Source organism: Notolepis coatsorum (genome assembly GCF_963971535.1).
Source record: "Notolepis coatsorum genome assembly, chromosome: 8".
In the NCBI taxonomy this organism is placed as follows: Eukaryota; Metazoa; Chordata; class Actinopteri; order Aulopiformes; family Paralepididae; genus Notolepis; species Notolepis coatsorum.
Window position 1 is genome coordinate 93,436,533 of NC_140172.1, and position 15,510 is coordinate 93,452,042.

At 41.6% G+C, this 15,510-nt stretch overlaps 1 protein-coding gene across 1 annotated transcript in view; it reads right to left on the reverse strand.

Moving 5' to 3' along the window:
- Positions 1 to 3,943: 3,943 nt before the first annotated feature.
- pcp4a (Purkinje cell protein 4a) overlaps positions 3,944 to 15,510 on the reverse strand; it is a 208,388-nt gene continuing 196,821 nt past the window's right edge. The window contains exon 3 of the mRNA XM_084320290.1: positions 3,944 to 4,167. Within this exon, the coding sequence (XP_084176416.1) occupies positions 4,031 to 4,167 (137 nt within the window). The 3' untranslated portion in view covers positions 3,944 to 4,030. The remainder of the gene's footprint in view (positions 4,168 to 15,510) is intronic.

Consider the following 15,510-nt stretch of genomic DNA (forward strand, 5'->3'; position numbering starts at 1 on the left):
GACCAGACACCTGCTTATGAAGGTAGCGGATAGGGGTGTGGCCAGACGGATGTTGGTATGTAAAGGTACATTGTGGATTTTTATTCAGTGCATGTGCACGAAGTGAGGTTAGTGCAGATGACGCTGAGCGGCAACCAGTATGATATAGAATCGGATATGGCGTGACACACAGAAAAAGTGTACTAACCACCATAAATGGCATAGTCATTCTCCCCTATTTAATAGCAATTTACTCCTTATTGCACAACAACCTATCAGATTTCCTAAATGGGAAAAGAAGGGCATACATACATTGGGGGATATCTTCGACGACCGGGGTCTCTGCAGCTACAGTATCAAGATATATCTAACAAATTTAACCTCACCAGCTCCACTCATATTTTCTATCTACAATTAAGAGCAGCTTTAAAGGCTCACAGAGTCCCATTAAAGATTCCACTTGAGCACCACAGATATCACAAATTCTTTTACGAAAAGGAGACATCGAGAGGCTTCGTCTCTGACTTTTATCGTCACTTACTTACGTCCTCATATGATGCTCTTCCCCTAGACTCAGTTTGGAGGAAGGATATCCCAAACTTGGAAGTAGATTTTGATTGGGATGAAGTCTGGGCAAACGTTCGGCTGTCATCACGCAACCCTGATGATCAACAGATTAATCTTAATTTTATTCATAGGACTTACCTGACTCCTAGACGTTTGCACCTAATGGGGCTCAGACAAGACCCTCAATGCTCCTTGTGTTTAAACGGTGCTCTTGGTACATTTATGCATATGTATTGGGAATGCCCTCCTGTTAAGATATTCTGGGAGGAAGTAACCACTAAATTATCAGAATTTTTATCTTTGACCATACCTGTACTGCCTTCTGTATTATTGTTGAATGATGTTTCTCAGTTATCAACCTCTGTACATGTAAAGAGACTAATTTTGTCCGGTCTTACGGCTGCCAAAAAGTTGATAGCATCACACTGGATTCAACTGAATAAAATGTGCCGGAAGGTATGGGTTCTTACCTATCTCGATGTGATTTATCTAGAGATATCTACCGCACTAATTTTAGGTGTTAATGAAGCCAGCATAGCAATCTGGTTAGATGTGGTGGAGAAGATAAAGGTTAGCATATGAATTTGTAATCCCTGATGTTAAATGGAATAGTGGATGTATAGTCCAAAAGGGGGTCCGGGGGGGGGTGGGGGGTGGAGGGAAGGAAAGAGTGAGGAAGAGCGAGCAAGAGCATAATTATGTATTGTATTGTATTTATTATTTTTACGTCTTTTAATCTACATTTATTTTGATTTAATTACTGGACTGTCATTATTGTTATTATTATGTCGGTCATTGTCCTGTGATTTATCATAGATTTCTACTATAAATGTATTGTTTGTCTAGTTTTATGTTAAAAAAGGGAAAATAAAAAACATTTGTTAAAAAAAAAGAGAACCGCTGAACGGATTTTGTCACCTGAAAGGGCAATCGACAGGCAACAAATAGGGCTTTAATTCTATCTATATATTGTATTAAAATAAATGCACACCCGAGCCACTAGAGGTCGGCAAAGAATCGTCCACATGTGGGCCCTTGGATGTTAAAGGGGAACTATCTTATAAATGGCCTTTTTCAGTGTTTAGCATTGTTTCCTAGCTATGTGAACTTATATTAATATGATCAATGTCTCAAAATTCTCATATTGGCGCATTCTTCCAATTCTCCTCTCACAATATTCACCCTCACTGAACTGAGTCATTTGAAAATGTGCGCGATATGTGATGTCAGAAAGACACCGCTGCATGATAATGGAGACGTGCAGAATGAGCTGCACACAGTTCTGCTGACCACTCCACACAGTCAGCTCAAAACAGCTCGAGATCTTGAGGTAGAAAAATGCTGTTTTTGAGGACTTGATTAGAAATACAAAACAATGAATAAAAAAAATATATATATTACAGAGGTGTTCCATAGACTCACAGGAATTGTGTAAAAGTGCCCAAATAGTGAAAGAAATAGTAAAATAGTTCCCCTTTAAGAGGTTAATGTTTTTAAATAATTTTTTTGTAGCAAAGAGTAAAGACCATAACCCTATCAAAAACAGTAGTCAAAGTGTATATTTTCATTTTACCGATGTTTTATACGATTTATCGGAAATACGAATTTATCGGAAAATGCTAATTATCGTAAAAACCGCAAGGAAATGACTAAATCCAGATTCAACCCTGCCATTGGAAATAGGAGCATTTTCCCTATCCATAGATGTATGATTTGGCCATAATAAGGTCAAGTTCAAGGTCAAATATGAATTTATAATTAAAATCGATTATCATTCATTACTGTATCTACAAATCCTTCTGTTTAATCATCTTCCCTTTATTCATTTGCTTAGATTTTTTGTACACATGATCTCAATAAGGTGGTGAATGAGCTCAGTGAGCATTTTCTCCTACCCGTATACATTTTTTATCAAAGATGCAAAAATCATAATTTATATTCTCCTTTGTTTCATCACAATTTTATCAAGCCTAGTAACAGACACAATATTTCTGACACTGGAAATACATACCCCCAGGTCCCTAGATGTTCCTAGATACCAAGAACATGCAAATTGACCTTGCAGAAGTGGAGTAATCTTCCATTTACTTAGGCATGTACCTTTAGGCGAAAACGGTCTACAGATTAAAGCACTGGCCTTTCAACAGTAACAGTAAACAGCGCCCTCGCGTCATTTCAAACGTGGAATTAAGGAATATCAAAATAAAAGCACACGTTGTTGAACTTGATCATGCATATTTATTACAGCACTATATGTTATCAATACACATTTATAAAACGAGACATATTTAGCCAAAATATGTTGCCAGAACATTAAACAAATTTGCCAATGCCTGTCACCTACCCACGACCCCACTTTGGGTCGCGCAACCGTAGTTTGAGAACCGCTATTCTAGAGTAGTGTTTTCAGTTCTAAAACAGGAAATGTACCCGTATCCACACAGAGCGTTCACCTTTATGACTCTCTCCCAATTCACTGTCTATGAAGTAGCTCCAGACTTTATACCCGATGATAAAATTGGACTTTTACCATTCTACTTTTGGGATTTAGTACACTCTAAAAAGGTACACAAATACTGTAAAAAAACTGTAAATGTCTGGCAGCAACGGTTGCCAAATACTTACTGTAAAATTTACAGATTACAACCTTTATTTAATGGTTAATATTTTTGATCAAAAGTAATTTACTGTATTTTTATGGCATTTACACTTAAAGTACAAAAACAAAAGTAATCTGTAAAATAATAGTGAATTTCCTGTGAAAAAAAACAAAAACATTTACAGTGTTATTGATGTTCACTATTTATTTTGGATGTCTTGACTTAGACAATAGGAATAACATAGGAATTCTTAAATTGGGTGGTGTCCCCCCTTTAATGTGTAGGATCATTTTTCCTCTCGCTATGAGGCAAAAGTGATTGGTAGACCTTGAAAAGAAAAGAAACTTCTTTCCGCTGGCAATGACCATGCAACCGTGACTTGAGCATGGCTTTCAATATTGGCTGTGTATTCCACCTGAGGGTGATAAAGGCAAATGTTCTATATTGTTAATTTCTCTGAGCGTACCCAATTATCATTATGTTCACATGGATATTACATTATATAGCGTCATACATCATGTTGTACATTGAATATGCCATGGAAAAGACAATTAAGACTTTGAGTGCTACTGTATAACTGGACCATGAATTGTAGTATTATTAGTGTTCAATAAATACAAAATATATAGCATAAAGTATAAGTATATAGGAATGATTTAGATAGATGTGTCCAGAATTCAATGACGTGTAACATGTATACAGCAGTTTTTTAATAAATTACATGTAAAATTTCACAAAGATACTAATGACCACAGAGATCCCGGTAATCCCACCCCTACCCCCTCAGTTGAGTCCGTAATGGTGCAGTTTGATTGACATGCAAGACCAAGCCCACACCAGGTGCAGAGCAGAGGAGATAGAGCTGCCAGTCGCACAGCAACACTTTAAGACTTCACTTGCTGCTTCTTCTTCTGGAACTTCCTGAACTGTGATTGGATGGCCACGGCCGCCTTCTCCGTCTCCGGGGCGCCCATGTCGATATCGAAGTCCTCCTCCTGGGGCAGGATGTCTTTCTTCCCGTCTGGAGAGAGAGAGGCGGTGTGAGGGGGATGCAGTAAGAGACAATGGATGAGAAACGGGTGTAAAAAGTACCCAGAAATTATAATTAAGTGAAAGTATGGGTACTGTCTCAAAATCTTACTCAAGTAAAAGTGAGAGTATCTGGCTAGAAACACACTTGAGTAAAAGTCTAAAAGTTTCTACTTTTAAATGTACTTAATAGGGGTGTAACGATGCAACCTCACAACGATTCATTTCGATTATGATTATTCAGGCAACGATTCAATGCATCATGAAATCTCTTCATTTGACCACGATTAGATTCGATACATTTTCAATGAATTTTCTATCCCCAAAAAATGTTTAATACACAAATGTGGCTGGGGGAACTGATTCACTCAGCATGAATGGACTATAGGTCAATAAAAACAATACACACACAAAAAAAACATTAAAAAAAAAACGTTCGATTAATTTCGATTATAATCGATTCTAACATTTTCAAATCGATGGAGTTGAATCGTCACATTAGATCGTTACACCCCTAGTACTTAAGTACTAAAAAGTTAAAGTAAAAACTTGTTTTTATTCCGGGGCAATGAAATGTTCTGTGTCGTCCTCTTCACTCGTATCGTTTATGGCCATCTTCTGTAGCGTGTCACTCTGACTGTCTATTCTTCTGATAGCAGGTGTTTAATCAAAGATCCCCGCTTTCTAGTCTTGCACAAGGACCAATCAGCATGGGTATGGGCGGGTTAATTTTCCATTGATGGGGATTTGATTGGCTGTTTTTAAATAAAGAGCAGCTGCAGGATTAATAATGTTACCATTAGTTCAGCCAGAGAAACAAATATACTAATTAAAATAGTTGGACCAGCGAGATTTGTACTTTGTAGATCTGCATTTTAAATGTAATGAGTAAAAAGTATGTTTCTTTTTCTCTGAAATGTAATTGAGTAAAAGTACAAGTATACAAACCTAATAATACTCGAGTAAAGTACAAATCCCCCAAAACAGTACAACCTGTTCCCCCCCCACGAGGTCGGTACCGACCCCTTTTGACATTATGATCATATAGGCATATTTTTATGAGTGATGGAAATAATTTGCGATTTTAAAATCAACCGTTTTCAAGTATTAACATCACTAACATGTCACAAAAGCATGTATAATGTAAAACGTTAGATTGGCAATAGGTTAGCAATAGGTTAAAAGTGTCCTTATATCGTTTTAAGTTTTCGATATGCGATCGTCTATCCAAGCCGGAACCGGACATGGAAATTTTGAACCATGGGAATTGTAGTTTTCTTGCTGCCATTTTGTAGAGGATATTCATCATAGCTGTCGGCCAGCGTTGAAATTTCTCCGATCTACACTTCCTGTCACATACTATGGTGGTTCAAAGTTCAGCGTTCTGAATTGAATCATATCAATAATTGTTATGATTCGCGATAATAAGCCACAAAAGGTAACGTTTTTGACAAATATTGAAACGCAGTCAGTTTCTCCTCACTATTGTTAGCATGTAGGAACAATTAGATCTGAAATTAGTTTCAAAACGGTTACACTGTGGGGGAAATTAAAAAGTACAGTCGATTACAGTAGATATCAGTATCTGTTATTATGTACGCCTGGTGATACTAAATCCAAATTGAACTCGGGCATTTGAAAGATACTATATGTATATATATATATAAATGTGCGAATTGGCTATAATAAGGTCATGTATAAGCATATATTCTATATTCTATAATAATATTTCAAATTGCATTGGTCCGGATGGGAGAATTCAGTACTGTATATACAGAACCTTCAGTTTTATCATCTTCCCTTTATTAATTTCCTTAGATTTTTTGTACACATGATCTCAAGAGGGTACTGAACGAGGTCAGTGGTAGTTTTTTAAGTTTGGTCATTAATATCATGGTGTTATTCACTGTCAAATATGCAAAGAAAAATCATAATTCATATTTTCCTTTGTTTCATCACAATTTAAGCAAGCCTAGTAATAGACACAATATTTCTGACACTGTGAATACATTCACTGAGGTCCATAGATGTACCTAGATACCAAGAATATGCAAATAGCCCTTGTAAAAGTGGAGCAATATTCCATTTACCTAGGTATACATTTTATGCAGATTTTCACCTGGGGTGGAACAGGTAAGTATTGTAACGAAGTACAATTACTCGAGTACTTTACACCTTTACAAAAGTGTTTGCACTTTTTAACATCATACATGTATGCTAATCTGAATCAGTTACTGTATCATGGCATTGTTAGGTACTGTACCTTAGTGGATTCATCTTAAAGATGCAATGTGCAGAAGGCATTTGCAACTGGTATCCAAGTGGGGCTATTTGGGTGTGCTCTACCTTTTGGAGGCATTATGTTTGCACCACATTTTCATAGAATGTAAATAAGATGGAAACTTCCCTGTAGCTCAAGAAACGATTAGTTATATGAGTACTGGCTGAGCGTCTCGCTCTTTCGCCATCGAGATATACCTCATCTCCAGTACCTACTGTACTACATGAACGAAAACAAAACACCCTTGCACTTGACCAGGCCCCGCCCCAGTGACCTACTATAAGTCACTGGCCACGTGAGCGGATCGGCGCGGACGAGAAATCCGCTCTTCGCTCTTTAAAGCTTGGTCCGCTCCGCTAATCGCTCATGTTGACCCCGCCCCCAAGTCGCTCTCCGCTCGCTCACCGCTCACCTTGAATCGAGCGCTCCCCGCGCCAGATCGCTCGGCAGATTTTTTATTTTTTTTTGGAGCATGGTGTAAATTTTCTCAAACTACAACAGTCTACACCCCCTGGGCCCCTTAACAATTGTTTGTATTGAGCCGCATTGTAATTGTACCCATTCTGCAATGTTAAATAACGTTGTTTATCCATTCACTAGCTCTATTAAGCGATGATAGCTAGCCGAGCCACAATGCTATGGTCGCTGCCATTAACGTTAGCATGTAAGCTAACGACAACAACAATGGCGTCGATACTTTTTCTAACAGGAGTGAGTGACAAAGCCTGAACAGGATATCACAGGTTCACCCTTCTCATTGGTTGAAAATGGCCTTCATGTTTGTACATCGCCATCTGTTGCCTTGGCATTGTACTACATGTATATTACATCAGTGTTAAACCACTGTGAGCGGCCTGGAGTGGATTGGAGCGGAGGAGAACTCTCGCTCCGGACGTCGCGCCGACACATTTTAAAACCCACTCCTCGCTCACGTCAAAACCGCCCGCTCCGCTCCCCGCGCCGCTCACGCTCCGATCCGCTCACATGCACTCACCAGGCGTGGTCACACTCGCCCTTCCTCAGGAAGAGTTTTCCATCAGAAACCCCCCCCCAAGGGACCTCAGGGAGCGCTAAGAGCGAGACGCTCAGCCAGTACTCATATATGGTCATACTGGCGAATCGCGTCTCGCTCTTTCGCCATCGAGATATGGGGACAGAGCAGACGCGAGGACCGACAAATGTAGAAGAGGGTGCGGCAGTGCCTTACCAGCGCGAGAGCCACCGTAACAGACAAAGAGCTGATCGGTAGCCCTGAGGTCCTGAGTCCGGCTGAGGTAAACCCCCAAAGCCCGGACCGGACACGACAGGTGAAGGCTCGCCTCTAACTCACCAGCGTGAGGAGGCGGATGAAATGCCTGAACCACAATATCCCTGGAGCGAAAAGAGCTCCGGATATTTTTTGGCACGAAGACTGGATTAGGCCTCAGAGTTTTTTTTTTTTTTTTACAATGTTTTTATTGTAAATTTTTTCTTTTACATAAACATACATTTATACAAACAACAGCACATGACAAAAATAAAAAAGACACCCTTCAATCCCCTCCCTTCCCTAATTACAACACAATTGACCTTTCCGCAGACATATTACCATAGAAACAATTATTGTTAATGCTTAATTGTTAATCGTTAAAGGGGAACTATTTTATAAATGGCCTTCCTCAGTGTCCAGTACCGTCCCCCAGCTATGTGGATTCATATCTACATGCTCCACGTCTCCGACTCTCAATGTTCAAGATTCCTCAACCACCCAATAATGTGGCAGTCGGTGTGGCATTTGGCCCCAGGCCACACAGTGGTAGGAGCCCAGCCTTAATATGTCCCAAGATCCTGAGGTAGAACACTGCTGCTTTTCAGTACCTGATTAGAAATATAGAACTATTTTCCCTTTTTCTTTTCTTCAAACCTTTCAGAGGTGTTCCATAGACTCACAGGAACTGTGTAAAAGTTCCCACACCGTGAAAGAAACAGCAAAATAGCTCTCCTTTAAATTACCTACAAGAAATCACGGAAATATCAGCACAAAAATAAGAAATAAACCAATATAAAAATACAATACAAGATACACTAATAAAATACCATAAAATGAATAAAAAAAATAAAAATAAATAAAGATAAAAAATAAACAACTGTTCTTCGGCTTCTCTACCTCCATCCACTTTTCTTATTTTTTCTTCTTCCCTTAAACCTTTCTCCCATTTTCCCCTTCCTTTCCCTTACCATTCATGTTTCCTATCTCTCTCCTTTAGATTCTCACATTCTCCAGTAAGTGTATAAACGATGTCCATGTCCTTTCAAACTGTTCTGTTTTTCCCTTCTGTATGTATGTTAGTTTCTCCATTGCTAAGTTTTCTGACACTTCCTTTAACCACTGTTTAGCTCCTGGTCTCTGTATCTCCTTCCAGTTCAAAGCCATCACTCTCTTGGCCTGTAACAAACTAAAATGTATCAATTTCCTCTTTCTAATATAAGCTGGGAACTTCTCCGGGTATAAGTGTAGTATACATAACTTAGGATCGGTCGGGATTTCTATCTCTGTCATCTCCGATATGAGTTCCAATATCTCCTTCCAATATTCCTGTATCTTTTCACATTCCCACATACAGTGGTACAGGGTCCCCACCTCTACCCCACACCTAGTACATTCATCCGGGATCATGGGATAAAACTTGTGTAATTTCTCTGGTGTCCACTTATATTGTAGGAGTTTACATCTGGTGTTAATTGAAAGTGTCTGTGACATCTCACATGCTTGTTCCCAGTCCTCTTCTGCTATTTCTACCCCCATGTCCCTCTCCCATGCCCGCAAACTGCTCAAAGAGCTCTCTTCCGATCCTGATAACAACACATCATAAAACTTGGATAATTTGCCTCTTCCCACCCTATTGTTCCCTCGTAAGTCTTTCTATTTAGTCTATTTGCCATCCCATAGAGCCCCATTGTGAACCCGGAAATTTTGGAACCACCAAAGTTTTATGATGGATATGGATAGTACGGGTCCCCAGCACTCAGAAACTGCCGGATGCTAAGTTGTAAATGGTGGGCAACTTTTTTTATTTGCATAATTAGCTAAGATTTGCATAATCGCCTAAATGGACAAATCTCAGAAACTACTTGATCAATTTCAACAATGTTGGAGTTGTTTTGGGGGTTATTCAGGATGCTGAATCCATTTATAATACTTAAGAGAAGAAATGTATTTCAAAATTGCAATATTTACTGGAATTTACCAAATTTCTACTAATTTTGGTGCCATTTTTTATGAATTTTCAGTTTATAAATGTTTCAGAAGATGCTGAATTTATAGATCATTTTCATGAAAAGTTCAATTGTAAACAGAATGATAATAATAACTTTCATTTGCAGAGCGCCTAATGGGGTACTCTAGGCGCTTATGCTTGGTTACTGGGGTAACTGCTGCAGGTGAGCTCTGCCATGAGTCCACGTGGCAGCAGAGCAGTTTGTTGCCACAACTAGAAACTATTCTACTGGATTTTTGTATGTAACTGACCTTATAAAATTTCTTCAGAACCCCAGTTCCTAGCCTTGACTAAGACTTCAGTGTGCTAATCGTTAACGCAAAACTTCCAAGTGAGTAGTGGCTAATTTGCACCATGATCTCATTCCTACTGTGGCAACGAGCAACTGCAGCTGCAGAAAATACAGACCCCTGATTTTCAAGGATTGTTGTTTCAATGCAAGTAAGTTGAGAAAATATAAACAGATACACAAACTGTGGTTTTATTTATCCAATAACAAACACTGAATATAATATGATCACAAGCTGTCAGATGGCTAATGTTAACCCTAAGAGCTAGCTTACTACAGTAAGCTAGCTCTACAATAAGCTAGCTCTACAGTAAGCTAGCTCTACACAGTAAGCTAGCTCTACACAGTAAGCTACAGTAAGCTAGCTCTTAGGGTTAACGTTAGCCATCTGACGGTAACTAATGTTAATGCATAGCTAGTTAGCTATGTTAGCAATGTATGTCATGTAGGGGTGTAACGATTCAACCTCACAATGATTAGATTCGATTACGATTCTTCAGGCAACAATTCAATGCATCATGAAATCTCTTCATTTGACCACGATTCGATTCGATTAATTTTCTATCAGTTAATTCCTCCAAAAATGTTGAAAACACAAATGTGGCTGGGGGAACTGATTCACTCAGCATGAATGGACTATAGGTCAACAAAAACAATACACACAAAAAAAAAATCTTTTTAAAGATTTAAATTTTTTCCGATTATAATCGATTCTAACATTTTCAAATCGATGCAGTTGAATCGTCACATTAGAATCGATGCATTTTGATGCATCGGTGAATCGTTATACCCCTAATGACATGAATGTGTGATTATTACCTAGCCTCGCGTCACCAGGCTCTATCCCTTGTCACACAGAGAAGCATCAAGTTTGATTAAAAATATTGTATAGAATATTCATATGGTACTTTTGCTCTCCTTAATGTAGAATTGTGTGATAGAAGATCTGAGGCACTGAGGCAGAGAGAGACCCAAAAGGTAATGCAAATACCAGTCAAGTTCATGTAAGATACCAATAACATGGGAAATACATGTTTTCATTGGAATAGTGAACAGCCCGTCCGAAATGTACATTCTGGCAATGTATCCATATTGCTCTGTAATGTAGAGTGTGTGGTAGTGCAGAGACGGTGGATACAAATAGTGCATTCTTCTTTTGTTAATTTCAGATTGACATGTCAAGGAAGAAATGCCTATTCGAGCCCTGTGACGGCAAGGACAATGACTTCAAGACATCTGGACCAAAAGGCATTACAGCTTTGCTTCAGAGGAGTGAAGAGCTTGACGATTCAGCTACAACTGAGACTTTATCGAACATCATTGCTACCCATGGTGTGTCAGCCTCTGTAGTTTGTCACAAATCATGTTATAGCTCATATAGCTCTAAGTCTAGAAAGGCAACCAAACGCAAGCTCAGCTCATCTGATGGTCAGCTAGGGAAACGTATGTCTCGTTCTCATGCCTTTGACTTTTCTAAACAATGTCTGTTTTGTGGTATCATTTGCGAACCCAAAGACACCAAACACCCTGATAGATGGAAGCCAGTGAAACAATGCCGGACTGTTGAGAGACCAGGAATGCAATCCTTCAAAAACATCATCTTGTCTAAATGTGATGAGCGCCAGGATCAATGGGCTGAGGAAGTGGCTCTACGGGTAAATGCCGTCCTGGACCTGCATGCAGCTGATGCCCAGTATCACACCAAGTGCTACAATGACTTCAAGAGAGTTTCCTCAAGTGCAAGTTCCCAATGCAGACCGTTTGATAGCTATTTAGCTGCTGTCATTGACCACATGAATGCAGACAAGTCATCAACCTGGACAGTGTCAGAGTTACATGATATATATGTAGCCAACTCCGGGCACCTCTGCAGTAAGCAGATACTATCTAACTTGTGTGACTTTTATGGCGATGCTGTAGCTGTCATGAGGGTAGAAGGGTGCCAGACTATTGTTGGTTTTAGACATTCCATGAGTAAGTCACTCAAACTGGTCAAACAAGAAAAAACCACTGCCGCTGATGAAGTTATCACCAAGCTTGTGAAGAGAGTGCAAGCTGAGGTGCAGAATATTCCCTTGCACCGTGAATATGACCGTGGCAGCTTCCAGCATGACAAGATCATACAAGCCACAAGTCCATCCCTTTTGAAGTTTGTCTCCTGTCTGGTATCAAAGGAAGGAAAAGTGACCAAACCATCACTTACACTCGCTCAGTGCATCCAGCAGCACATCAGTGGGAGCTGGAATCAGACAACCCTGGGGCTTGCCGTAACACTCCACCATAAATATGGTAGCGCAGAGCTGGTCAAGAATCTTAACGAGCATGGCATTGTCACCACCTACGATGAAGTCATACGGTTCCGGAAGTCAGCTGCCAAATATGCTTCAGAGGACCCAGAGAAGTATCTGCGCACAGTTGGCTTGGAGAGGCAGATTGGCCCCACAGTTGTGGTGACAATTTTGATCTTGTGGTCTTCACACGGAACGGTCGCCGCACGACTCATGCCATGGCCACTCAGTTTGTGCAGAATCCTGCAGGTATTCTGTTCCCTGGAGGAGCCACTCCTGGTGGTGGGGTCATGTCACTAAAACTACCTCGTCTGACAAAGCTTGACGCTGGGAAACTCTGTCTGGCTCACAAGAGCAGTTTTGTGATCGAACATTACACAGGCCCCAAGAAGATGACACCACCAGCTCTGAAAGAAGTCCCAAGAACTGATGCTATCCAAGATGCCATCACACAGAGTTTGTCAAGAGCACAGAAGAAGGATGCTGCTTGGTTCTCGCAGCTCCACTCTTCCCCTCTTCCCCTGGACTGGTCAGCATACAATGCTGTGCAAGATCGCAGTGATGATAACAGTTACAAAACTGAAGACCATAAGTGTCTTTGGACCACTACTTTACTCCCCACCTGCGCACCCTGATACAGTGCTTAGTACCATGGCCTACTTAGACACATCACTCAAGCAACTCGGTATGAGCCAAAGCCATATAACATTTGATATGCAGCTATATGTGGTTGCTTGCCTCATCAAGTGGAGTGATCCGAAGCGATGGCCTTCAGTGACTCTCAGACCTGGGATGATGCACACACTCATGTCATTCATCGGCTCAATCGGAAAACTGATGAAGTCAACCGGTGTGGAGGAGCTTGTGGGTGTGTCATTTGGAGGCCTGACATCAATCTTCAATGGGAAGGCCTGGCCCAAGGCTATGCGAGCCTTCCGCATGGTTGTTTCTGCTCTTCTTCATGACTTCCTAGAGGAGGGAGAGAAGACTCATGAGCACATGACAGCATTCCTGGTGAAGGCCAGATAGCACCCCACTGGCCAGCTATGGGTGGATTGTTTCATCCTCCCAACCCTGATAGCTCTCAGGTTCTGGCGAGCAGAAAGAGAGGGTGACTGGCTGCTTCAACAACACTGTCTTGAAGAGATGCTCCCCTATTTCTTCGCTGCTGGTCATCACCACTATGCAAGATGGATCACCTGGCATCTGCGTGACATGCAGAACCTTCCTTCTACTGCCAAGGATGACCTCCTTGCTGGAAGCCATGTGTGCCGCCACTCAGACGGTGCAGCTGCAGTGAGTGCAGATATGTTTGGGGAGCAAACATGCATCAAGCAAGGTAAGGGAGTCGGGGGCCTGATGGGCCTCTCTACTAACCCTGAGCAGGTTGCTGTTTGGATCCAGTCTTTCGGTATCTGCTCCTATCTCTCCAAATCCATGGATGATATATACGATGACGCTGACACACCAGATAAAACAATTCACCCCAACAAACACAAAGAGGAAGGTAAAGCAAGGCAGGAGTTGGACACAAAGGACCGGGCTGAAATCCTGAAAGTACTTCAGGAAAACTCACATCCGCTCACCACAGAGACAGCAACACTCCGCCATATCATAAACGGCCAGGTGGCAGATGGAAAGGTGAATGTGCAGGATGCATTGAAGATAGGACAGGACATGAGCACAGAGTTCTCTTCAACACTTCCTGAGGGCTTTCATGCACCCATCAAAAAAAAGGTGGTAACAATGGAATTCACCACAAAAAGGGTGAAGGTGAATGAAAATATCACATGTGACCTAGAGGCTCTCTTTGCTCGGCTACTAGTGGTGGGAAGCAAGAGAAGCATGGAGCTGTCTGACCTTTTCAACTACGAGCTCAGCCCAGTCCCTGCATCCATCATCAATGAGTATGGATGCCTCAGGAAGGGGAACAAGTCTGTGATTATCCAGCGTCTTGGAATCCTTGAGCCTGATCCCTCTGTCCCAGATGTTGTACTTGTTGATGCATCGCAACTCATCTACCACGTGGTGTGGCCATCATCAGGCACCGTTGCTGACCTCGCAGCTGGCATGGGGCACCGGCTTAAACGCTACAACACTCAAACATGTGTCATCTTTGACCGCTATGAGCAAGTGTCTGCCAAAGACCATGAGAGGCAGAGACGAGCTGGGGAGAGCTCCACAGAGTACCACCTTTCAGTGACAACTCCTCTACCTAGTCGCGAAAAAGTGATGAAGAACAAAGCTAACAAACGGAGACTGGGTGAGCTTCTGTGCACACACAGTATAGGAGATCACATCACAATGGTTAGTAGAGCAGACAGCATGGTCACACATGACGAGGCCGATGTCTCCCTGATCTCATACATGCTGGATGCCACCATCAGTGGAGCTAAAACAGTCCGCATTCTCAGCGATGACACTGATGTGTTTGTCCTGATGGTCTACTGGTGCTGGAAGAGGGACATCACCTGTCATCTACAGATGGAGAGATGGGATGGGACTGTCCTCAACATAAATCTGACAGTAGAAAACCTTGGTGAGCAGTGTCGCTCCATCCTGGCTATCCATGCTCTCTCCGGATGTGACACCACCTCTTATCCATGTGGGAAAGGAAAGGTATCTGCGCTTAAGGCCATGACAGCAGTATCTGGTGATCTGCTTCACATCATTGGAGAGGAGGGAACTACAGATTCACAAATCACAGAGACAGTGAAGAGTTTCTTCCTGGCTCTGTACAACCAGAGAAGATCAGCATCTCTCAACAATGCCAGATATGAAATCTACAGAAAGCGCAAAATCCCCCCAGCACTGAAGACACTGCCTCCGACAGACCTTAACGCTCTTCTCCATGGACGACGTGCCCATCTACAGGTGCTGCTTTGGAAAACAGCAGACCGCCCAGACCCACCAGCTGTGGACATCACAGAGTTTGGATGGAACAAGAAAGAGGGTGAAAAGGAGGGAGAGGAAGTCATCATGCCTGTCCTGGATGGAAGCCCAGTTGCTCCGCCTGCCCTCTTGGAAATGATTAGTTGCAACTGCAAAGCAGGTTTGAAGCCATGTTTAAAAGCAAAGTGCAGCTGCGTAGCTGCAGGCCTGGCTTGTACCAACTACTGCTTCTGTAAAGGCAATGACAGCACATGTTGCAACTCACTGACACACTCGCAGCAAAAAGAAGATGACATTAAAGTAAATTCAGAGGAAGATGAAGACAGTG